This window comes from Agelaius tricolor, unplaced genomic scaffold, assembly GCF_023055355.1.
Source record: "Agelaius tricolor isolate 1412-34295 unplaced genomic scaffold, bAgeTri1.0.p SCAF_13, whole genome shotgun sequence".
Lineage (NCBI taxonomy): Eukaryota > Metazoa > Chordata > Aves > Passeriformes > Icteridae > Agelaius > Agelaius tricolor.
In genome coordinates this window covers 8,711,846-8,739,311 of record NW_027269273.1, presented here as the reverse complement: position 1 = coordinate 8,739,311, position 27,466 = coordinate 8,711,846, and the positions used below count along the sequence as shown (strand labels likewise).

Below are 27,466 nucleotides of genomic sequence, written 5' to 3'. Positions count from 1 at the left end.
AACATCCATGTAACAATCCTCAAGAGTCACTAAGCAGCTTTATCTGACATTGCCACTAATGGAAAAGAGGATTAATGGGCTTTGCTATTATTTATTACCCTCCCCTTGGCTGTAGAAAATCCAGTTGTTTTCCCCAAGTTGCTGCTGAATGCCTTGACCCAAATCCCTACTTACAGCCTTAGGTAACAACAAACAGAAATGTTGTCATTTCAAGGGTTAGGCAGTAACCAAGGAGAGATTAAATTTAATCCATACTGAAAATACAATTTGATTGATGCATAGATTGATTGACAAGTGCTGAGGAAGAAAGTCTCCGTGTCATTTTTTTCAGAAAATATTTACTTATGTGTGCTGATGAACTCCTGGTTTTCCACTGTCCTCAGCATCCTCACTCCCTTGCTTGTGCAGTGTATACTTTTAAACAGATCTGGAACTGCTCCACACTCAAAAGTAAGATTAAGTGATTACAAGTAATGCAGCAGTCATTGTAATAAACCATTTAATCCACCTTTAGGAGTTTCATCTGATGCATCAAAGCTGCAGAGCCCCTGTATATAACAAACATGCCAATGCACAAATATTCAAATACCTTTTGATTCACGGCAATATAAGACTATAAAGCATTTCCCCCAGTTTATTTTTAAGAGGTGGCCATTTCATTTCCTTGGAAAAATTGCACTATGCAAAAACTGTATGATGCAACCCTGCATTCATTAATATTCCATTTGTTGGCAGAAGCCAGCTCCAATTTTCAAAATCCATTATGAATGTAGGGAATGATGCCCATGAAAGAGTGAGTCACAACACTGCTGCCACTTGAAATAAGTCATCATCATCAACATTTTTCATAATGTCCTCTGATCTGTGCAAAAAATAACTTTCCACTTAAATAGGAAAAGTTTGACAAAACTGGAAGCATATGTTTCAGATATAATCTCAAAAATAGTGACCTTTTCTGATATTTTTAAAAGTAGTCTTAACAAAATGAAATATTTATTATCAGCAGCAATCTGCTTTCACAAAGTGCACTACCAAAATAACACCAGGACAAGCTCACTCCCATGGCAGTGAAATTACACACAGAACATAATGCACCCACATACAAAAGAATTACTACAAATTTCAGAGAGATAACGAGGAATTCCTGAAGACCTCAGCCAGCTAGCCAGACAGGCTTTTATTACCTGGCTACATTGCAACAGTCTGCAAAAGCTGCAAAGGAAAGGTCCCAGCAGCTACCCTTGCAGTTAACTCTTGATCTGTCATACAGAGAGTCACAGAGGAATTCACCACCAGCAGTGCAGCTCCCCTGCTCCCAAAGCTCAGGCATGAGAATATCCAGCAGCACTCAGCCCCAGCCCTCACCCAGGCATTTCCCTGGAAAGCCATTTGTTTTACATGGGGGACTCCTCCCCATGGAGCCCCCAGGAGAGGCAGAGCTGGATTAACCTTCTGCAGCAGAAAGTTCTGCTGGGCTGCACAGACACCCCACATCTGCCTTGCTGTCTCCTACACTGTCATGTTTTCTTCACCTGCCTCATCTGCCACCTGCAAAGCTGCTGGTCTCCTCAGGCTCTCAAGAGCACAAATCTTAGAAGTTGTTACTTAAGGTGTCCCCACTGCAATTAAAGGTTTTAAGGAAATAGCCTCAAAACTTCTCATCTTTAAGCAGACTGCCTCATTCTTCCACCAGTCAAAAGGAGATGAGCAGCATGTCTGCTTCCAACCCAGGCTCATTGCCATCATTTTAAATTGTCTCTGTAACATTGATGTAGACAGCACAACCCATTTCTTGGTACAGAACAGCCATCTATGCCATGAAACACCCTAGGAATCTGAAAAATCACATAATTCCCATAAGTCAAGCCACCATCCAGACATCTATGTTTCTGTATAAGGTTCCACAGTGTGCAGTTTTCAGAATATAATTTTTGCTGCTGCTTAGGTCAACAAGACCTCAGAATTTACCCAGTTGAAAGATTAGAAACAACCACACAACTATGAGTATCTGAAAACCTGTCATTAATCTACTAAACCATCCATGTAAATCCATTTCAGATACCAGCACCTGCATAATAAAGTGCCTTCCTTCTATTACTCACACAAAGATAAATTAAAAACATATCAGCACAATTTGAATCCAACTTCATACACAGCCATTTTGAGCTGTTTCTAGCATGACTTTGCTAAATCCCTAGACATTGAATATGAGCTTGAATATTCTTTTACTATTGCTATTCAAAGTAAGATCAAAACTGGAAATGAGTGGAGTCATAAATGAAGGGATGAAAAACTGGTGTTGCTTTTATAAAAATCAGTCTAAGAAAACTGAAGGGGACAGAAGAAAGGATTTCCTGGCAGGGACCTGCTGATGCTCTCTGGTTTGCTGACACCAGGTCAGTAACCTGCTAAAACCTTCCTTGTTCCACACACCATGCATGTTAACAAGCCTTTTGACTTGTGGAATCAGAGCTAGGCTAAGCACAAGATAAAAAAAGGAGAAGCACCCCTGCTCTTGCATCTGACAAAAAAAAATAGAAGTTAATGAATTTTTGAGCATGAGCAGAAATTAAACCCATTAAAATATCCCAAAGAGCACAAGTACCTCAGGTCATGCTTGGCAAGAAGGCTGACAGAAACTGAATTGGTCAAGTGAGCTGGGAAGAGGCACTGAAAGAAAACAGAGGAGAGGGGAATCAGTCTGGTGTTGAACTTGAAAAAGAAAAGACAGAGAAGTGAAAAGATTGAATCTTGATAAGTTTCCCGAAAGCACAGAATGAATTAATTATGATAACAGAAATATTAGACAAGAATAAAAAGTACTGATAAGAGCCAAAGTAATTTATCTTTCCAGTATTTATAGAGAAACAGAAATCCATTTTTTCCCTCCAAAACCTGTAATAAAGTCCTGCAAACCAAACTGTTTAGATGAAACTTCTTGTGAGTGACCCATTCATACTGTGCAGTGTAAAGACATTGCCATGCTTGACATCTTTTCCAGCTATAGCTAAAAATAGTCTGTCAGAGCTCTGAAAATTTGCAAACCTAATTATTCCAAGTTTGGACTGGTAAATATGCCTGATTTGTTTTGCATTCCATTCAAAAAAATCAGGGATGTTACACCATCTTTTTCATTGAATTGATGCTCAAACACAAAAAAGCCATCTGGAAATTCCAGCTATGGAGCCAAGCCCAGGGACTGCTCTTTAACCTCAGCACCCCAGAGAGTGAGGACTCAAAGCCCAGGAAATAGATACACAGACAGCAACATATGCAAACAGGAAAACACAATCTGCATTTCTCCTTTGTTTGCATATTCATCAAACTGCATTTCTGTATCTGCAAATGATCAGTTGATTGTGTAATTATTAATTCCCTTCTTATATGCATCAAATCATGATAAAACTAATGCCAATCATAGGGAAAACTGACTTTTTTTTGTGTGTACCAGTTTTGATCTTCTGGTAGTTTGCTGGTACTCTAGGGTTGAGAATATTCTATGGAGTACAGCTTAGAACAACCTCTGTGAGTCTGAAACAATTAGAAATAGTCACAACACTTATTGCTAAGAATTCAAATTCAAATTAGAATTATCATAAAATTAAAAACTTTTTTTTGTACCCATTTTCCTTTCTGGATGTGATCAAAGCCAGTTTGACTTCAAAAAAGAAGTCATTTATTAGCAGAACTGTATGAAGACTTTTTCATGTGCAACTACCTCAGATGGGTATAAGATGCATACTGTGATTTACATCAGCCACAGAGAGATTTTCATTCCAATTCATTCTCTCCTATTGCCAGCTCTAATTTGCAGATGTTGTAGGCTTTCAGCCTAAAACAGAAGCAGAAATTCTGGCATGTTCAATGTTTGGAAAAAATTCATATCTGCAATGATAGAGGCTAAACAGATAGGACAGATGGGCAGATGAAACCAAGGGACAGAAATAAATTATGTTTTAATGTTACCTGCTGAAGAGAAAACCTTGCATGGGTTTCTAGAGCTAAACCAAAACCACACTTTTCAGAACTCCATCACTTAGTCATCAGTGACAAACTGATGAAAAAAGAAGTGAAAAGTACCAACACAGTGCCTATTTTTATCCAAAATAAAACATTTCCATTTACAGATTTTTTTTTAAGAGAAAAAATTCTAAATAGTCCATGCAGGGATTTACAAGGAAAAAGTAAGAAAAGAGGTACTTACCATTTCCCTCTATTTTCAGCCCCTCAACATCCTACCATTCCCATAATTCATGCACAAATCATACCAGGAGCCACAGCTCAAAGTGTCTGTCCTGGAGTGTGAATACGAACTTCAGCTGTTCAATCCAAAGAGTCTGCCCCAAACTCTGGGCTACAGACATCTAACCACTCTCCTGTTAAACTGCTCCAGTTTGTACCATAATTCAACACAAGAGAGGATTAGGCCTCTGCATGCATCTCTTGGTTTACTGACACCCAATTGTCCTCATGAATCCCCATTCCCCAAACCTAAACACTACAGGAATGCTTCCATATCTTAGAAAATAAAATTACCTGGGGAGTTAGGGACTGATCTTTTCACCAAATGCAACCTGCATAAAGCTGCACTTTTCAGTCAGTCTCTCATTCTTTTTACCAGGCACTGTCAAGCTCAAAGACACACATTGCTGAACAGAAACACAGCCAAGTCATCCTCTGGCTGGAGATGCCCCAGAACTGAGAGAGTTGTTCAGGAGCTCTGGTGCTGTTCTGCTTCCTGAAGGCATCCTGACACACAAGTGTGTTCAATAAATGTGTTCATCACTCATGGTGGGGAGAGTCATGCCCTGAGCTCCTGTCCTAGTCTTACCACACCACTGAATAAAGTAAATACTCCTCTGGAGGATGAGGGAAAGGTGTGCCAACCTTTTTCCACAGAACTTCGTAAAACAAAATGAAATCCCAGTACCATTCAACAGAGGTAACACAAAGCAGCCAGTGCCCTCCCTTTGTTTATAAAGTCTTTTCCACAGAAATCATAGACTATGATTTTCATTTGAGAGAAGTTCTTTATTTAGGGCAGTGACATAGAAAGTAGTAATAAGTCCAGGTTACCAGTGGAATTGTATTTCTTCTAGTCTGTTCATTGCATAGGCTGACAAGAAGATGCCACAAAAATAGCTATGAATATAGATGCATCCAGTTTTTCTAATATTCACCATTAAAAGCACCAAAGATTTAAAACTGGCACCAGAACTCAGTGGCACTAAGTTTAATATTGTGATTGCTTGCAATAACTTTCAGGAGCAACATCATTTTACAGGTAATTTTACAGTATTCATTAGAATGGTAATGGAACTCAGTAGCACTGAATAATAAGTGTGCATAAAGATGCTTTAAGGTCAAATCCAGCATACATCAATTAATAGAAAGGTCATAAAGTGAGGACCAGCTTGGATGGAAGCTTAGTTTTGACTGACATAAGTCTGAAGTTTTGGTGAATGGTTTATTCCCAGGGAGTCAAGCAAATGAGATGTTCTTCCTACCTGGTGTACCATATGCATTTTCACTCAATATTTCACATGGGACAGATGAATCACATGTGTCTTGATCTTCCCTCATGGAAAACCTTGACTCATCTTCCCAGCTCCTACTAAAAACCTTAGCACAACACTCCTGTAAGCAACAAGCACCAAGGAACACAAAACTGATTGGCTTATTAAGAGATACAAATATTTTCAAGGCAATATTTGTTTAAAATAATGAAGCCACAAGCAGCATGGCCTGAAAACACTCCAAGTTACAGCAGGTTGTGCCCAGCACACCTGCAGAGGGCTGTGGCAGGGCAGCTGATACAGCTCTGTGCTTTAGGAGCTGCATCCCACATGCAATGTGTGCATCACATCTCACAGAAGCAGAGCAGGGTGCTGCCAGGCCCCTCAGCCCCAGCACCCTCCAGGCTGCCAGGTGCTGCAATGCAGACTTGTTCTGCCTGTCTAGATGATCTGTGGGAAACTGATCCTGCTTATTTATGACCACTACACCATCAGAGCATCAGGAGCTGCTTTCTCAAGTCCTAGTGATGGGCTCCATTAATTTTATTGAAACATAAATTTCACATTAGAGTTTTGATCTCTCATTTTGACAAAGACATTAATTCTCAGGCAGAAAATTTTCATGAAGCCCACATTATTTCCTGCTAGGATACTGTATATATTCTCTATTTCAAATTACAGAGAGCCTCTATACATTCTAATGATATATTATGCCCTGTAATACCTTTATGTATAGTATGCAGTCCCAGAGTCCCTAAATTATTCATCATGTTGTGCTTCAGAAGTAGAATTTGTTCAACTACCTCTTTAGGTAGTTGGAAGCACTGTAACCCTATTTAACCCATTCCACACACTAGCAGAGCTCATTTGGTTAATTTTAAACAAAACAAGTAAGTCTTTTCTTTTGGTGCTCACATTCACATCTTAAATTAATCTAAGAGGTCCAAACCACCCTATTTTACTTTCAGTTCAAGCCTTACAAATATGGACATCATAAAATCTGAGGAGCTGTGACATGAAAAAAAGTAATGTGAAGCTGAAGATCAAAGAGAGACAAATTAGCTGAGTGCTGGAGTAAATCCTTCAGGGATGTTACTCACTCTGCATCCCTGGTGAGGAGATCAGGTTGGAAAAATGTCTGTAAGGAATGGTTTAAGTGGAGTTCACCTTTCCTCCAGGCAGAATTATGGATTAGATCACCTCCTGAGGCTTCCTTCAGATCAGTGGGATAAAATGTTTACAAGCACAGCAGCATTAATCACTGTCTTTGCAGTGCCTTCCTGGCCCTTGAATCTCTCAGGATGATGCTCAGGAGCTGCAGCTCCTGCAGCAGCACCGCAGAGCTGCTTCACCTCCTCCTGCAGGGCAAAGCACTGGCAACCAGAACACTTCTGACACTTGCTATAACTTGTGCATCTCCTCCTTCAGCTGCCTGTGTCTTACCCAGTAAGACAAAGTGTTCTAAAGCATTTCAAGCTACAGGCTCTCTAGCTGGCTGGCAAAACCTTTTTACCTCATCTGGTGAGAATGAAAAAGCAATGTACTTTCAGGGTTCAAAAAGTTGTGAGTTTGAGAGCTGCTTGAAGGGAATGAGGACTAAGGGAAGGCCTCCTGCACCTGCAGGTTCCTGGCACTGCCCCAAGACCATCTGTGCAAAAACCTGTGAGAAGGAGACATTTATATATTCAGTGTATTAAATCTTTTTTTTTCGGCTTCGGGACACTTACACTTCTTCTCAAAATCCTGCCACCACACAAACTAAAATAATGTTTTCTATTTTGAAGTTCCCTTAGTAAAAGCTAAAGGATGGTAACAGCTCCATGAAAGCCAGGCATTCACTTTCATCACCTCCTCACTGCCCAGTATCTCCAGGTCAGAAACAGGTTTTCAATTTCCCTTTTGGCACCCACAGCAGGCCTGTGACAGGAGCACATAGTTCTGTGCAAGTAAAAAATCCTGAGACACAGGCAGTGTCTTTGTGGAGCAAGCAGACAGAAACTGATAGCAAAACTCTAGTGCACTTTGGGGGAAAATGGGAAAGTTTTAAAGGAATTTCTTATCCTGAAACTATTCATTCAATTATACCTAAAATATGGCTTGAAACGTAATGGGAAAACCACAGGAGAAAGCATTTCCAGAGTTATTTTTTTCCTTTTTTACCATACACCTCAAATAAATGACAGTTGATAAAACAGAAAAATACCCTAACATATCTGGAGAAGTAAACAGGGAACAATTCAGAGAGAACAAGACTGCACTTGCATTTTATTCTTTTGGCTTTCAAGTGAGCCTTGCCTGGAACATTATGAACAGTCAAAACAGAGTTACAGTGTACATTTCCTTTTTGTTAGGAGAGTCTCATTCCTGTTTGTAAGAGCTGATTAGCCCCAAATGTTGGGGGAAGAAGACAACAGCACATCCTCCACTAAGGGACGTGCTGCCACCCTTCAAGACTTAGGTCAATTCATTCCCAAGAATTTCAAAGCTTCATAAAAGCTCTTTGAAAAAAATTAGGGTTTTTTGGCATAGATTTGTTTCCAAAAATCTATGACCAGTATAACATCAGGACAATCACTATTACTATAAATGCAATAAAAGGCAAAAAATCGGCTTGGAGCAATTTTTTTCAGCATTACTTAAGATGCCACTCATCTGAGGAAATATACAAAAAGTAGAAAATTACTTTTGAAAAAGAACATAGATGGTATTCTAACAGAAAGTAATATAAAGCAATTCTTTCAATATCATGAAATAAAATACCTAAAAGCATTATGCCAAATGAAAACAGAATGCAAATTCCTAAGACTGCAATAAAATGACCAAAATTATTTCACTATTCTGGAAATTCATCACAGTATCTTTGGTACCAGATTAAAAAAAGAAAAAAAACCACAAAAACTCCAAACCAAAAAAAAAAACCAAGAAAACCTCCATAACATCCCTCTAAGCTTCTTTTATTTATATATACAGACATACATATAGATACAGTTATGTTTCTTACAGGTATTCTCCTTGCCTTCTGATGGTCTTATTTTTAACCCCACTGATAATGTCAGAGTTCTATTCCACTTACTTATTACCTAATTTTTCATTAAAAGCTACCATGATCACCAGTAAAGAATCTGTTCTACATCACTGAAGTGGAATAAAATGTATTTCTCATTGATTTTTGCACCACTGAAGCATATAAATGAATTCAGGCTATAAAATTATTCAGGTGATGAGTACCTTTCGGACCAAAGAGCTTCACAGCACATCATATAAAATTCAGTAGCTCATAAGTGAGCTAAATTTTCAGATCTGTTGATCTGTCTCTAAGACTTTGGATTCTAAATACCTGTGTATGTAACATGTTCCAGTAGTACTTTGGAAAATGTTGAAAGACACACACCTTGCATTGTGTGTCACTGTGCTCACCAGAGTCCTAACTCATCCTGGGAGCAAACATCCACAGGGAAGTGGGGGTCATCAATGGTAGGGTCATCTCTCTGCCACACCAATATTCGTGAGGAGTGGCAAAATAATCTGAGATTTTCTAAACAGTAGGGACACATACCAAGGTGACACATCCTGTTGTCACCTCACTCAGATGTTAGGGTTTATTCCAAACTTAAAAACAAAGCAAAATAATGGAACTTCTAAGGTATTTCAGTTGTCTAAACCTACATGAGAATTATGCAGATATTTATTTTGCACATTTTCAAGTATTACCACAATGCCTCTCCTTAAAAATAGACAAAGAAATGCATTTGAACTGCAGCAGTGCTCTCTTTAATGGTTTAGTGTTGGGCTTTTTCCTCTTCTCATTGTTTAAAAAAAGAATAAGTATTGACATCTTGAGACCTTTGCAGTTGTCCTGGAGTCATTAATCTCTGGCTGACCTAATAGAATCAGACTTTACTTATATTTCACTGATACCTTGTGATAGTCTTGCATGCACCCCTCAGCTTATTAGTTATTATATTTGTACCAGAGAACATGAAATATGACACTATAAATAAATCACTTTCTTTTGTGGAGAAGAAAAACCACTGCTGCATTTAAAACGTGAAACCCTTCAAAAAGTGCCTCATTCTCTATTAGCAGTACCATGAAGAAAGTAAATGTTTTACCCATCAAGTGGAAGCCAGAATGTTGACTGTCATACAATTACAGCCTCACCAATTCTACCATGAGACAAAACAATAAAATCTCTTTAAAACAACTCCCTCTGCCAAGCAAAATGAACCTTCCTAAACTATTTGAGAAATTTCTTCTTCTTTGCAGTTTCTAAAAACTGACATTTTCTGAATTTGACCTTTACATATTCACATTCTGGCCCTTAATCAATTTCATTTCTGTGTAAATACAGGAGTGCAATTGTATGCACAAAATGTTTACAATAACTAGAGAAGCATTTGTTGCTACCAGGTTGGTTTTTATGTATTTGTTGTGCAAAAGTACCACTACAAATACAATTCCTACAGATTCCTACTTCCTCCCAGAAGTTGTGCCTTTCTGTTTCCAGGGAAAAGACTCTCCCATGCCATCACTACCACTCTTGATTTTTCCATTAGTCCTCTGCACAGGCTGCTCCTCTATGTGAGAAATGCACCTGGCAAGACACTGGAGTGTTCAGGAATCAATAGGAAAGGAGCATAAAATGACAAAAGAAACTACCCCAATGTGAATTATTTGTTGTTCAGTTCCAGCCTTGTATTTCTCAGTAAAAAGCACAGGCCTTGATGGCATTTTAGTTTTACCAAAACCAGAAATAATGCATTGTTTGAGGACAAGTCAAGACAACATGTGTGCAGGTATACATTTTTCCTTATGTTTATTATAGATCAATTTGGGGCTTCATTGCATCCCAAATATTAAAGAAACATTTTATAGACTGTTAATTTTTCAGCTCATGAATTATGATTCAGCCAACTTACATCCACCTAATCTCATGAAAAAATGAGATTTACAGTGAAGTTAGCAGATAAAAAAACCTGCCACTAACCCAAGGCAGTACTGAAAAATGGGTCAAGGAAATGAGAAGAGTTCTTATGTCAAGAACTCCTAATTCAATTTGCCTTATGTTCAAATCAAGAAAAGAATCAAAGATTAGCAGCCACTCAGAAAAAGTAACATACAGCTAAAATACAGGTATGTGTAACAGATTTTTGGCAATTCTAGCTTTGACAGAATTCAAGTCTGTAAGTTTGGGTGGCTTTATTTATTTATTTTGCCTACAATTTTTAATTTATTTTATGTATTAATTTAATTATTTAATTTATTCTTAGGTATTAATCTTATTAAATCCCACACACCATACAGAAATACACTACAATATTTCAATGCTTTTTGATTTTTGCTTTTTGCAGAGTACACATAGTTGCCTTTTCAGTCTTGTTTCTTTCGAAAATCTTTGTAGTTGTTGCCATATTCAATATCATAGAAAAAAAAAGTTATATGGCAATGTTGAACCCAGTGATCTTTAAAGAAAATCACCTCACAAATGTTTCTTTTTTTTTTTTTTTCCTGTGGAATATCTCATGATAAGTACCCCAAAAAATGTATCTGAGGCACCTCAGTCTTCCAGCAAAGCAGCCCAGAACTAACCATGAGTTTAGGGATCCCTCTTTGCTCACCTGAAGGTGCTGACACCCTCTGTGTCTTCAGCCTCCTGTTTCCTACTTATTTATTGATAGGCTGGAATATCATTTTCATTTCTTGTCTTGGGCAATTCATAGGCTAAATTAAGTTTGCCTCTGTATTTCTTTTTTAAGCGAGACAGAAATACAATAATTGATAGCACGTAGTAAATATTCCTTGAAATTGCATTGGCAGGAAGTCAGAGAATGATGTGCATGGGTAAATCACTGCCACTCAGCAGCCTGGCCCAGGCAGGGGCATTTCTTTCCTGAGTGTGTGGCCTGAGGATACTGAAATGATTCTCATTAATTCAGTGACTTTGGGCCCCTTTTGGCATCAAGTGTGATTTAACAGCCTCCAACTGACAGACACCTACATCAGACATTCCTGCCCCACTGTGTTATTAAATGTCTAGGTTTTTAATGAGAATCTGCTTTATTGCCTTAGTTTTAGATGCCATTCTAGAAACTTTCAGAAGGTTGAACTCCTTGAGCTTGGAACAGTACAGTAAAAGTCCTTGCTGGGGGCAACCATGCCTTGGAGAGATTATTTTTAGCTCTTAAGAAAACCAGACAAAATATTGCCTCAATCAGGATAGGAAACTGCCTAAAAATAGGCATATCAGAAATCTTTCCTTTTGTCCAGTCTGTTACTCAAATGAGTGAGAAACATATCATATCTCTCATGTCTTCCAGCAGAAGCACTCACCAACCAGAGCTCAGACTCTGAGAAGCAGAAAATATAACCCCTCAAACCTTGTCTCTAAAAATTTCATTTCCTGCATTTTCCAACTGGTTCAAAAGCCAGCCAGCAGCAGAAGTAACCCAGCCTTCCTCCCCCACCACTGCCTTTGCCCTCTCTGAAAGGCAGTGGCCAAGCAGAGTCAGACACTGAGCCCAGCAGTAAAACATGCACAGTTTGCCCCTCGGCACTGCTTAGGTGGGCCATGAGAAATAATAAATAATAGCACCTATTTCTCTGTTTGCATAGGACAATTGTCCACCCAAGGGTCCCCTGGTGCACTGGTTTCTGAACTCCCTGAAGGTAATGCAGAGGAAAGAGGAGATTGCCCAGCTTTGGCCACCTGGATCACACTTGCAGTGTGAATTGATGCATTGATCCTGTGAAAGGTTGAAGCAATGCCTGAGGGGTGAATTTGCTGTTGTTATTAATGGAATTTGTACATCAGTCAACCACAGCAATGTTAACAGCATTAGAAAAGATGCTACAGTAAAACATGGCTTCAACATTTAAACAATTTTTTTAAGGCTTCACTAAAAGCTGACATATTATATCCATCTTAATATACACAAAGCTGTAAATAAACTGAAGGTATTGACATATGTTTAAATGCCAGTGTTTAAAATCAGAAACAATAGTATAACAAATACCAGAACTGATCAGCGCTCAGAAATGTCAATGTCATCTCTCAAATTAGGCAAAAAAAGACAACGAAACCCTCTCCCCTCCCTAATACAGCTGTTCCTTCCTAGTCAGTAGGAACATGAGAAAGAATCTCTGACAGAAAACCTATTTTTGTCCTGACCAGCAAGATATAACAACATTAAGAACACCCAAAACAAGAAGTCCAAGACAGACATAGATGGATAAATCTATCCTTGTGATCTATGTCAGGATGTGAAAGGGAAACTTCAGGAAGATTCCAGAGCTCCCATGCAGTTGAAAAGAAAGATTAAATATAATTTTGAAATATCTGGCTATTAAGCAACAAAAATGCCATCTCCTCACAAAAAGTTTAAATTCTCCTGAACATTCTTATTTGATGGACAGAGGGAGAAAAGCAACAGTCAGTGACCAGCTCAGGTGCCTGTGCTGACCAGGCAGGTCAGACGGACACTTGGGGTATTCCAGTAGCATCTCAGATGACAAAGAACAGCCTAAGCATCAAATGTCTCAAATGCCCACCCTAAAATAAAGCAAAAAATGGCAACCTTCTCATAAAAAGATGTTGATAATATGAGTACTCACTTTCAGATAAACATGAATATCTCAGTCTGATGTCCAGGCTATAACAAGCTGATATATTTTGGCCAACTTAAAATTGAACTGGGAGAGACTGCTGCTAATAAAATAAACAACATATAGGTAATTAGCTTTCTCAGAAAAAGCTTACCACCCTCTGAAGTGTTCTCAGAGTGCTGCTTTCACTTGAGCATTGTGAAGCAGAGAAAATTATGTTACTGCTGCATGTTTGACTTTTCACCCAATTAATATGAAAATATTTGAAGTCTGACACAAGAAGCCAATTTTTACAGAAAAACACAAAAAATAAACATAAGGGTTTATAATGTGGCTATTTCCAAGGATTTTTAGCAGACCTCTCCTGGAAACTTGCAACCACATCTGCTGTGGTCACTGCTGCAACTCCAATACAGTGGGTAGGTAAAGTTAATTTTAAACTGGTTAACACAACCACAGGCACTTCTTACTTTGCTGTAGTGAGGCCAGACCTCAGCATGGGCTCCTTTTTTCAGTGTTTAATCAGCTCCTAACTTGATTTTTATAACTTATGTGGGTCTCTACATCTGCACTAATCCTAAACTGCCCTTTTCCTTACATTTCACAGCAGTTCCAGTTACCAGACTGCAGTAGACAAATAGACACATAGAACAGAAACATTTACAACAAAAATTTCCTCAAATTTAAATCAGGTCATGAACACACTCTATAAATATATAATAAGAAAAATGCCTTGCTGCTTTAAGGTATATTTTAAAATGAAGCTTGTTTTGTCATCAATGGAAAAAGACTGAAATGGACAGATGAATCTAATTCAAAGAGGGAGAATGAAGTACTAAGAAGATCATATTTCCTTGGTGATCACTTAATATTTTCATTAGCCTGCTCACACCTTTCAGCTTCACTGAAGGGAGACTGAACAAGTTGTCCATCACATGCTGAATTGCAGGACCAGGTACCTCCTCCCTTCCTGGAGCCTGTGTGTTTAGAGAACCCATCAGTTTGATGCACCTCTGGCTCCTGCAACCCTTCCTTGACCTCATCTCAGCCCTGGCAGGAGCAAGGTGCAACCTTAGCCCTCACCTGTCAGCCCAAAATTATCTCCAGCAGCCCTGCAATGCCAGCCTGAGTGTTACCCAGAGCTCTGTACACCTGGGGCTGTGTGCTTTGGGTGGATGTTATCCAGGAGCCCACCCACTGTGTTCCTGCACCATCTGCTTTCCCAGCACAGCCACTTTACACTTTTACAAGCTGATAAAATCTTCTGTGGTCTTCCCAGGTGCTCAGATGTGACCAGACTGAGGGCTTAAAATATTCTCAAATGACATTGCAGCAAATTTTCTTATTTACCATTTTAATTATATACAGCTTCTTTAAAAATCTGTTACCACCTTCCAGGGCAGTTTTTTCTCATATGAACAAATCCTTTAAAATGAAACCCACAAGAAAAACTAGAAACCATGACACAGACGATTCCCACAGGGGCTATGGACTTTGAAGGGATGCAGTTTTTTGAGCAGCTGAGAAAAATTGAAGCACTTTTTATACAAAATTGTAATTTAAAAAAAAAAGTAGTAAACTTTCTGCATCAAAAAATTAAGAGGAAATGCAATATACAGAATTCAAAACATGACTGGGAGAGAGAAAGACATTCTGGCTCCTCTTCTGAAAGCCTCTATCAATTTAATTATCTTCAGAACAGGTGGTGAAAGAGTCATCAATTTGATTTTTTAAGGGAAGAACATTAAAAAAACCAGTATTTTGGAACATTGAGAATTTTACTGGAAAGACTTATCCATGAGAAAACATCTGCAGCACACACTTCTAATAAGGTTCTGTGTCACTAAATTACATTTTTAACCTACAAATGGGAAAGGTTGTAAGCTGACAATTGTAAGGGCTTAGCAAAAACTTTTTCTCAGATTTTATTTTGTAAAGAAGGAATATATAGTCATAACCCAGCACAAATAAACCTATGGTCTGAATTTCAGTGAGGATATTGTCTTTCCTGTGACAACCTCAGTATTGTCTCCAGAACAACCAAGTGAGAAGCATAAATAGCAAACTTTTCAGAACTTTCTCTGAAGACACCTTAGGATTTTCCACACTGAATCTGAACCCCAACAAGATTGCAATAGTGTATTTTCTGCTTCATAGAACTGCCAAGATAAAAAATACAAAATGTGTTTGTTCATTTGTGCTCACAAAAGAATAAATTATCCACTTATCAGTCTTCTCAGAGATGAAATATTTCTCAAAATCATCAAACAAGTTATAATTCACCATTGGTTTTAAACATCTTACCAGCATGATTGGAAGTTTGCCTGCATTCAATGTAACCATTGTCTTTTCCTTTTAATATTTAAAGTCTCCCACTTTCAACCTACTAGATTAAGTGCTTTGCAGAGAAAGAGTCAAAAGCAGTAGAAATAATAGAATAGAAAATGGAAATCACAACTAAGAGCCATTTTTTGCCAGCCAACACAAACATCAGAGGTGACATGCAAACTTAGCCAATGTGAAGTAGCCCAGCATGAATTTTCCAATAACCCAGGCTATTTGCCTGAAAAACTACTGGACTTCAAATCCAGGAAGAAAAATGTTCCTGCTGGCATATCCATTTCAACATATTACAATAAAATCAAAACATCAATTCAGAAAGTTTTTTACAGCAGTTACTGCTGTAGTAGTAGCAGCATGAAGTTTTGGGTTTTTTTAAAAAGTTTTTCCTGATGAACCCCTTTTATAGGAAATGGAAAGTAAATAATCATTAGTTTTGAGAGATACTCTTATTTTTTTTATATTGGTGTGTTACTTGGAAGAAAAATATATGCAACATATGTGATGCAAAAATGCCACATCTTTTGGAAGCCCTGAATGAAAATGGAACATTCCTTGGGAAATGTGGTAAATGAGTGTCAGTGCTTCACACAGCAATCATCAGAATATCAGGGAAAATAACAAGCATTAATGGAGAAAAGCAATAGCCTTGAGTACAAAATTGCAGATGGAGCCAGATCCATGACCCACCCTGCACACACCCAGCAGCCTGAGGCAGGTGAGTGCCTTGGTGCCCCTCATGCCCTGGCCACAAAAATTTTCTGAGCCTTCTCTGCAGAATAAAAACTTTGCCTTCAAACACTGGAGTAGTAAAAGCAAAATGTTGCTCTGTTAATTAGAAAGGGCCTCCACAGCAATCCCCACTGGTCATAACAGAAGCTTTTAGACTCCATCCTTTTAATTACCCTCAAAACATTTTATCACAAATGTTCAGTACTGTAACACACAGTGAAAATCCATGCCAAATATTATGTTTGTTAGCCACCAAAATTATTTCATTACTTCATAAAGAGCCAAAAACTTAATTGAATTACTTCATTGAAGTTAACCATAATTGAATCTTCAGATCACAAGAAAGCCAAAGCAAAACAGACAGCATTTCAACCCAATACAATCCTTGGGGATTCAAGGAAGCTGAAATATTAGAGTAAATGATTAATTATTTCAGAAAATATAAGGCAAAATCAGAGGCTTTGTATATTTGTACAGCACTATATTGCTAATGCTGTAAAATTGCCTTCAATTCTGGGTTGAGAGAATTTCAGGGAACTTGGTAATTAATTTATTGGCCTAATAATCCCCTCTTCACCAACCTGATAGAAATAACAGAAACACCTTTCTGGCCATGTTCATCCTCTCTGGAAATGTTTGAAATTTGTTGCAGTAAATAACCGGTATTCTTATCCTCCTGTGCAGAGAGGTTTTTGTGCCATTACTCTCAATTACTAAATTACTCCAAAAGAATTAAATGGCATTAAACAGATAGATGGCTTGTGGTATCAAAGAAATCATCAGGAAGGATCAGGGAACTTCTTTCCCATCCCACTGAATTTCTATTCTCAGTAATAAAGCAAGATCTAATCCAGAGTTACATCACAGACCAGCAGTCATGGAAAATAACATTACCACTGTTTTCATGATGATTCATATCTCTAATTTTCAATTCTCTTGACAGTCCTCCTGTGCCACAAACAGCATTAATGCCACACTAGAAGAAAACCACAGATCTTAAGTGCCATTTCTGAGAAAGGAGTTTGTAAAATTCATTATCTGTTATATCCCAGGCTAGGCCATTTTAAAAGATGTATCTGCAGGAGAGCAACAAAGTCAATGGACAACACAGCTCTTCAATATTGCTCAGAATAACAAATCACACAAAGAGCAAAATAAAAACATATTGGACCATAAGAAAAAAACCTAAAATATTCCATGTTGACAGCTCTCATTTTAGGAAAAAATCTTTGCCTACCATCTTTCCCATGCAGTTTGAGTCACGAAAAATGCAAAATGCTAAAGTTACGGTAGAAAGCTAAAATGAATTCAAGTAGTTGAAGAGTTCTGCCCTCTAACTTTGTTTTAGCAGCAAACAAAATCAGCTTCGAGACTCTTTCTTTCATCTCCTCCCCATGTGAAGAACGATTTGCTCATTAACTCCCTCTGAAGCTGAGGAGCAGCTCCAAGAGCAGAGCCCAGCTCCCGCAGCTGCCTGGGCTGGCAGAATGTGCTGCCATTAACATCAGAACGACCCCGTTCCCTGGAGCCCAGGGCTGCTCCACACACTGCCTGGAGCAATGGCACATGCAGAAAGAGCTGGCTATTTATATATTTTGCATCTGCTTTAATTACCCTATCACTACAGCACACAACAGCAACACAATTTATAAAGCAATGACAAATTTTATGGTAATTGAAAAGCCCAATTAGCAATTCTCACACCATGGGCAGATTTTGTTTGATTCAGCAACAGTAAAAGAAAGAAAAATTTAGAAGGAAAAAAGTCTCAAAGGTATGTGAAGTTCCAGAGGAATCCAAGTCTCTAATGTAAAGTATATTTAACACATGTTTGAAATCTATTCTCCTCAACAAGGGCTCTGACTTGGGAATGTGCCTCTTGAACTCATTCTCTGGAATTTTTTCCCTCATTAACATAACTGGTTTCTCTGGAAGAGAATTTTATCCCATAGGAACCATCAAGAGCTAAGACAATATGCAACTTTATCATAGCAAGTTGCATGCCATTATAAAATATTTCTGAATAGAAATAGAATCAGAGGCTACACTTGGCAAATGTAACACTCAAATGAGAGTTACCAGTTAACTCCAGTTAAGAAAACCCCTGGGTTTACATTGATGTCACATATGGTACTTAAAAATTCCACAAAAAGTTCACAGGGACTGTGAGCTAGTCTTGAAACCATGAGAACAAGGTGCCAGAGCAACAGAGCAAAGATGAGCCCCCAGGAACAGAGAACTGGAAATCCTTATTTCATTGACAATTATTTGTTCAAATAGATTCAAGCCAAAACTATAATAGAGTATAAGTTATTACTTAAACTTCACAGCAGCAGATAGGCTGAAAATAGGATCTCAAGTTAGCTTAGACAATTATAAAGCTAAAAATTACACTCCTAGGGAATTTTGTGTATGGAAATGATAGCACAATGAACAGGACTCAGACCAGCACATATGCATTGTGAATTTTGTTATATAAGTGTGAGCAACCAAATCACCTGTTTCTGTATCATTCTTTGTTACCTTTTTGTATAAAAGGCTGTAACTTGCACCCTGAAATGAGTGATGGCTGGCACCCCATTCTGCAGAATGACAGCAACACCAAATATCTCAGCTCACTGTGTTGATTGGTTCTTGCACTGGGTGAAAGAACCCTGCTTGAGGGACAGCCACACCACACAATGCTTCCCTGTGGTGCTTTATACACTTTCCACTCCTAAAGTATCTACTGCCCAAGGTGATTCTACTCAGCTCCCAATCAAGATATGTCACCAGCTGGATCAGAGATGCAGCCGTGTCATTACAGAGGGGTTTAGGCAGATGCACAGCTATGCCAGTGATGAAACCTTGCTCTTTGAGACTCCAAGTGTGAAGCAAAGCAAGCACAACCTCAACTTTCAGAGGAATTATACATTCTCTAGCTCAAAATAGTGTAAACAGGACTGACTTCACTTTTTACATACATTACCTAAAGCTCTTAAGTTACAAAAATTCTATTTTCAGAAGAAATCAACAGGACAGCAGTTTCTGTAAGCATGCTTCTTCAGCTCCGGCCTGATATGACTGACTCATGATCCTCAAAGCAGCTTCAGCTCTCAGGGATATATATTAGTGCCTGCCTCATTCAATTTACCATGGCACTGCTCTGCTGAGATACAGACACCTGCTTTACAGCTGTGAGACAAACAAACTGCTTGACAGCAATTAAGGTAGAACTTTGCTTTGGCACAAAGTCTAGAAAACTGCTATTTCCTCAGTCTGTCATGCTCTCTGAAGAAAGGGTGAGATGTTAGCAAGTTTTAATGACTGCTGTTAAGGGAAAATGAGGGATATTCAGAGAATTATACTTGCAAATTAAAATCTTGTAACCTAAAACTTCAGTGGAGTTTTACCCTCAAAGTCTCAAAGCTGGAAAAAAATCCACTGAGCTACAGTTTATGATGATTGCCAGCAACACTTTCCAAGGATTTTGCACATGTCACTTGTTACTGGAATTCATTTTACTAGACTGGAAGAAAACTATTCTCTTTTGCCCGGAAAATACTCAAAAGTTCTTTCCTTTGTAATTCATTTTTTTCTATTCTTTCTAACAGTTAAAGTTAGAAATGAAAGTTTGACCTTTGGCACAATGCCTGCTTAGAAAGTGTAGTTCCATAATTTCTGTCTGCATCCCCATTGAAACAACTTGAAAAATTTCCTGTGGCATCCCCTGTGTCAGTATCCAGCAGAGCTGAGTTGGCTCTGGACAGTGGATTGCATTCCCCATAATCATTCATCTATCAGAGAAGATGTGGCTGTGTCTGCTTAGCCTGGATCTATCCATCCCTCCATGCCCACAGGCACTGCCCAAAATGACTGTGCTTGCTTTCTCTTGACCAGCCTGATTGCATAAACAGAAAGAAATCCTGTTACAGACATTACTGTGGGAAAAACAAAACCACCACACTACAAAAACAAACAAACCAAGCCCCAAAACTTCAAAAGGTCAGTGCAAGCAGTGGGGTAGCAGTAAGAGTGATGAAAACAGGTCATTCTAGAGGGATGTGAGGGAGCCACACGGTGCTGTCACACCACATCACACAGCACCCTGCAGTAAGGCTGTGCAGGCACACCGTGGGGAGCTAATATTAACCTGATATACTCAATCTAGAGCAAAATAATATGGATGTATTGCCCTTTAACCAGGTTTAGTGGGTTAAATTCATATCAAGCAGCAAAAAAAAAGCCTCTTAAAACCAAAGGAAAGGAAGCTTCATGTAGAATTTTACATTGCTTCAGCTAACACCAAGGCAATCCCATGTACATAAGTATGCATGTGGACAAACATACAAAACAGTGAATTTCTTTAACATTCTCATCTAGAAAATGTAAAAAGTACTTTTGGGAGACTAATGCAAAGCCAAGAGCTTTTACTGATTAATTAGTCTTCATCATTGACCTCATTACCAAGGAAATCTAAAAAGCAGATTGTTAATTTTCTATATTTAGTATGTGAGATGACAAAAAAACAGAAAAACCAAAATAAAACAAAAAAACAAAACTCTAAAAGTAGCCCCATTTTTCTGCAAGAGGCACGAGTATCTCAAGTTTATTGTGTAACCACAAATTTCCAAACCTTGGTGAATCTTACTAATTCAAAGACAGCAAATCCCCCAAAAAACAAACAGCAGTTTAAAGTGTGTACAGACAATCAGATCAGAAGAAAAAAATAGCACGAAAAGCTTTATCACACACCTGCCATTGCTTGTTATTTTTTGCATCTTTGGTCTTCACTACAAATTGCCATCACCTTTGCATATTTTATGAAAAGAGTGTCTGGTGAGCAGAGGAGGGAAGAGAAACATCAACCTTGTGATCCCTTCCTTCAAAATACATTTCATCCATTTCAGACTTGTCTAGGTGGACCTGCTAGTTTGTTAATCCCTAAGGAGTTTCTGACAAAGCATCCTTGATAGCTGTGACAAGGTATGTCAGCTTTGCTTCACTAATATCTTGTACTCCAAGGGCTCCAGTTACTCTGCACATCTCTTTCAAAAAGGCAACATGTTCATTCTGGCATTGGAATAGGCAGGACAAAAGACCAGTTTCCCATAACAACAGCATTGCTATTTGAGCCTGCTTGATTCAGCAGTGTCTAGCAGTGTGCACAGCCAGCCTGGTGACGCTGCCCTGGTGACAGTGACATCTCCATATACCCTCACATTTAGCCAGCAGAGCAGGTAAATCTAATTCAATTTAATAATTAGCTTTTACATTTAAACAGTAACAAAAACCAAAGCCCAACAGGATGGATCTGCCTTGATTTTTTTTTCCAAAAGAAAAACATGCTGCAGCATTTCAAGATTCCTGGATATGCTAATAATCTCTCCTCCAAGACACACACTTCTATTTGCCCTTAATAAATAACTTAATACAGGGCTTAAAACTGCCTGCTAAGCATTCTGTAGACATCTATCAAACACATTTGTGTATATCTGATTCCTAAGCTGAGAGATAGGTATATGCCCTGAACTTAACCCTTTACGAAACATAACAGAAAATCTGTTGGCAGGGATCTTGCGGCATCGCAGGGGTTTACTTTAACAGGTTGTAACAGTAAACGAAAGACAGCACTTGGTACACAAAGTCACAGAAGTCTGTAACTTGCTCACCTACAGTGAGTTGTCCTCACTTTTCCACAATAAAAGGAATTTGATGAATGTTAAATTACTGGGACAAGTTTCAGTTGTAGAATATAAGAGCACATAATTGAAGTAACTGAAAAAGGGAAGTACCATCCTGTTTTTCCTGAAACTCTTTTGTTATAAAAGCAGCAGGACAAAGGCATTCCAGACAACAAAGCACATATTCCATGTCAGGGATGTGAAAGAAGGTGTGTGGTAACTAGCCTTGCTCTCAGTTCAGAATTGGCCATCAATTTGGGAAAGCTAAAGTAGGCTTTCTGTCCTTTCCCAATCAAGAACTACTGAGAGCATCATTCTTTACTGAAATATTTACTGAGAAACTGGGCAGCAATTCCTTGTGCTTAGATTTAAAGAAAAGGTGATTTTATGGCAACCAAATACTAACATTTTGGTTCAGAATCAGGAGGCTTCACAATACTCCCAGCAGGCTTCTTGATTGCAATATATTAATCATCACAGCAGACTAAGGCTACAGCTCTCTGTACTACATACTGATTTCATGGGTTTTGGTCTTTGTGCATATTTTGGGGAGCAGACTGTCACATCTAAAAGCTGTTTTCAGAAGTGACCTTGGCATTGGATACTTGTTTTAGACCAACAGTAGAGCTCCATGTAAATAATGCCCCTGCTTGCTAGAGGGCAGCTCACTTCACTCAACTGCTCCAGTCTGTGCTCAGACAAGACGCTACCTGAAAATAAATGGCCAAGTGATTTGTTCATCCTCTTTTGCTAGAAACAAATTACTGTGCATTTTCACTTCAGCAAAGTGGCAGTAACAGACAGGTGGGGTTACAGCTTTATTGACTGGCCTAAGGGCTTGCAGAGTGAATATTTACCAACAGCATTTACTTAGTTTTGTTGAAATGAATACAAACAAGTGAGGAAATTCACATCATCAACTAGACCACTTGACAACACATCTGGAACAAATAATAAAGAATCGCTTTCAAGAATGGCATATTCAAAAGCAGTTCCTGGGGGAAAAAAGCTTTTTTCTTTTGCTGACCTTCATCAGACCTTGGTTGTAGAAGAATGCACACCCATGAACTTAAGTTGTCTGAGAAATGTGAATCTAGATGTCTCAAGGATACAGAACTTAGGGTTCTGCAGAAATTTCAGTTAGGGAGACAAAATCATAGCACAAGAATTTTCCAAAAATATTTGAGAATTAAACAACTTTTAAATTCAAAACGTATGGCACAAACACAAGACAGAAAAATTGGCTTTAATTCCACTCTTTATATGAAGAGATTTGACCTTAAAACCCTGAGAAGAGTGTCCTAGCTCCAGCAGAATTCAAGCTGAGCAGTCACAGCCTGATGATACACTCCAGCATTTATAAAATGCATTTACACACACTTTTTTTTCCCATTTTTATTTCTCCTCTCATTGCAGCTACTGAAATTCTATTGTTTTATAACCCAGATGGACATCCAAACCATTACTTGTCAATAGGAAGAACTTAAATTCAGCACAACCAGAATAAAACAATTGCCAGTTGTTTGACTATGATCAAAAATGTAGAAATTAAATCCCCAGAATTTCTGCCTGAGATCCAGAACTGAGTGAGGAGCAGGTGCAGGTCCCCCACCAGACCTAAGCAAACACTGTGATTTAGAAGCTGCCCCCTCACAAAATAGATTATTATTTCAACAGGACTTGGTAATTTCTATAGTGATAGAGCCTTGACATTGGGATGTACTGTCTGCTGGCAAATGGAAGCAGAGTTTTTTAAAGTATCTTTTAAAATCTTCTCCCTTGACTTTTGACTTCCAAATGATGTGTTACACTCCATCATTGCTCTGCTAGTATTTGATTAGCTTTTGGGAAATGCCAGCCTGTTTCTGCTTCAATGGCTTTGTTTAAAACCTTGAATTATCTTTCCGAGTTCTCTCAAAAAGCTATTTCCTACCTAATGTGGTTTATTAATCTGCTGCATTACTGGCAAAGCAAACAGAATATTAAGTGGGATACTTCAGCAGCATCTGGCAGTACAAAATATCTGGGAAATACTTGAAATTGTTCTGAACCATAACATCTTTTCCTCAGCTGTTTTACTGGAGAATTCAAAAAACTTGGTCCTGAAAAAAACCTCACTGTATCTTAAAGACTGGAATGTGTACTGTCATTTTCCAGTAGCTTGGCCATTCGCTTAGTCCATGTATTTTACTCCAAAATGCAAATGGGGTGGAAGACATTACTGTGGTTCTAAGTTTTATGGGTAAAATATTTCTTCAAGAATATTTTTGCTAAGTTATGTCCCTGTGGTCAGACAAGTCTGCTGGAGAAATGATGCAAGGAAATCTAGTCTTGGGGCATAACAATGCTGTTTGCTTAGAGAAATGCCAGTCTCATAAAAGCCAAGTCTTTCTAACAGAAACACAGCAAAGGGCTTCAGTTATTGATAAATTTACTGATTGTATCTCTGCCAACTGGTGCAACTCCACACAAGTGCAAATTCATTAAATGCTTCCTGACACCAGGCAGCTCCTCCTGCCCATTCCACACCAATACATGACCCATGATTATGGAGGTTTATAAACAAAATAAAACATTAGAGGAATACTGAGAAAAAACCTCCACACAAACAACCCACCCAGGAATCAACAATACATTTTTTTGGGAGTCAGCTGGTGACAGTGGCCTGCATTTATCTGTCTACAGATAATACATATCAGCATTAAGACTTTGAGAAGTTTCACTCTTTAGGTTGTTCCTCCAGCAAATCTCCAACAAACCAACTGTAATTACATTAGAGTAGTACAGTATAAAAATTTCTTGTGAGATATCAAAAGTTTCCTTGAAGCAGTTAAAACAAAAGATTTTTTCATCCTACCTTAGCAATGTGAGTTCATCCCCTCCTGCATCTTCTATGTTGCTTGCCTGTGTAGAGAGGAGAAACAGAATGTACAAAGCTGGATTTCAATTCCAGACCAGTTTGGTCACTGCTCACTTGTTCTTTCTTAGCTATTTTTGGGAGGATAAACAGCACTTCTGGCTCTTCTAAGCATTTGCAATGTTCTTATAGTCAAGACCTCAGCCCTGGTGAAGGAGCTGGACATGCTGACAGAAACCTAATAGAAAACGTACTAGAGGTCATTCAGGAGTCAAAGGTCATCCATGTGGTCAGAGGTAACAGAAAAGGTCAAGGGGTCACTTACAGGCATCCAAAGGGTCAGAGAGCATCAAAACTTTTGTGCATTTCATGTATTAAATTCCCTTCTGCTCAGGGTACACACAATTTTACACAATATAAGAGCTATGATAGTAAATATTATGGCAAATGGAAGATACAAATATAAAACAGCAAGAGCTCATAGGTGAATACAGGAGACATCTATAAGAAACACCAAAGTAACCAAATAGGAATGGTTTTAAAAGTCTCTCCCCAAACCAACTGGAGATTTTGTCATTTAAGGTTAAGCTACATTTTCCATTTGAAGGACCTCGCTGGTGCTATTTTTAATTTTAGAGATAACAGAGTTTTGAATCAGATCCTGTGTTATCTGTACCCCAGACAGTAAACCATGTAAAATGGAAATTGGAAAATCTGTTCTAGTTTCGATACCCTTTTCACTTTTTATCCCTTTGTTCTTTGTGATTTTTCCTGACTCTGCTAGAAAAGTAGAAAATTCCAAATATTCACCAGCTTGCAGTATAGATACAAAAGTGTTATTGCAATTATATCTGCCATGTGGTTATTACATAGCAGGGAAAAAGCCTTACCCAGTCAGAGCTGCTCAGGAGGAACTTGTCATGCACAAAAAGTGATCAAGTAACCTTGATCAAGCCTCAAGTAACCTTAGAATAATTATCATGGAAATGTAAACTTCTGGTTTAGTCCCAAGTCAGGGAAACAGTGCCTAAGAATTAGACAAGTGCCTAATTCCAAGAGCTTCAGTATACTAAGCAGGCTGGCAAGCCCTGAACTGCCTTGTCAAATAAAGCAAGACCCAAATCTTACACACACACAAAGCACTTAGTGCCTGCCAAGAGAAATTTCATGCATAGTGCTGAACTACAGAATTTCCCTTCACTTAGAATCCTAATGCTGATTATGCTCAGCTGAAAAGGAAGATAATGAGCTCAAGAGCTCTCAGATCAATGGCTGGCACATGAGAATGCCCACCTAGAACACCAAGTCTCTTCATCTTTTTTCTTTGCTTTCCTACCCTAATACATGCACATAAATCCCAGTTTCACTATATGTTTCCTGACTGTAAATAAGAGATTGCCATTTTTTTATCCTGTCACCTAAAAATACAACTTCTCCCTTTCCAGCATCACAGTGTGCTGGATTTACCAGCCAATACAACTGTCTGAGCACTGCAGACACTCTGGGGCAAGGAAAACTCCTCCTCAGGAATTCCCAAGGGCTCTTCTGTCTTGGGCTGTTCTAAAATCCTAAACGCAGGAATGGCCCCTGCAAACTCCCATAAGTGAGTGCATTTCATCCCACCCCACCCAGCTGCCTTCTTTTATTCTGGACTTGCTCCAACATTTTGTTAAACATCTGGGGATTTATGCTAAGGATTTATGATCCCCTTTCCTCTGCAGTGGCTGCAGTTCCCCTAGGTTAGAGAGTCAGCATTATTTTTGTTCAAATTCCCTCTAGAAAGATCAGCTTTTAATTAGTGCATGGTCTTCACTGGAACCTTTTTGACAAGAGGCACTGTTTTCCTCCTGAACTTTACAACACTAACAAAGAAAATAAACTCTCTGTGGAAGTGGCACCACTATGAGCACACAGCACTCACAGCATCACTGCACCCTAAACACACATCACTGCTTTTTAATCTCACATGGATTTCTGCAGAAGAACTGAGATTTCTCCAGGGATCTTTGCAGTTAGTTAGTGTAAAAAATGCTGTAATTAACAATTCACTCTAAATTTAAAATTACATCCCTTACAGCCGAGGAATATGGAGTCACAGAAAAGAACACATCTGCAAAATAAACATTTTGTGTCTGATAAGGACACAAAAACACAATGATTATTTTTTCTTTCCATTTTAAAGTTAGGCTTTGAGTCTAAATTTTTACTTCTTTCACTAATGGCTAATCCACTGCAGGATGGTTCACAAAGCTGCTTGCATATTGCATTTAACCAAACTTCTCTTTGAATGGAGGGTAAAACCCACTGAAAAAAAGCCATTTGTTTAATAGTACTGTTCTAAGTGAAAAACTGCAATGCAAAAAGATAATTTCAATCAGCACAGTGCAATGAGGGCACCTTTTTTAAAAGCATCTACTTATACAAATACACCAGCCTGGAGCCCCAAAACCATCCTCTTCAGTGGCAAGAGTATTTAAAGATGAACTAGTACTTTTTAAAAATGCACACCCTTATAACCTGAAATTTTCCCCATGGTGTTTTGGACATAACACCTTAAGTTCATTCTGCTAAACTGTGCTACGGCAAATCTTTTTCTGGGTTCCTATTAAAAGAAAATAATTATAAAAGCACTGTTGAGAGAGAAGATATAACACCAGGTCTCAAAGAAAGGCTGCACACATTTCTGAATATAGTATCTCAAAATTCATAGCAATATGAACCACTGTGAGCACACCTATGTGGTAAATTATTTAAAC

The 27,466-nt window shown here is 38.5% G+C and overlaps 1 protein-coding gene across 7 annotated transcripts in view; it reads right to left on the bottom strand.

The window, feature by feature from the left end:
- FAM13C (family with sequence similarity 13 member C) overlaps positions 1-27,466 on the bottom strand; it is a 115,301-nt gene that overhangs the window by 58,946 nt on the left and 28,889 nt on the right. For all 7 annotated transcript variants that reach the window (XM_071438662.1, XM_071438661.1, XM_071438666.1 and 4 more), the window contains exon 6: positions 24,711-24,757. In XM_071438662.1, the coding sequence (XP_071294763.1) occupies positions 24,711-24,757 (47 nt within the window). The remainder of the gene's footprint in view (positions 1-24,710; positions 24,758-27,466) is intronic.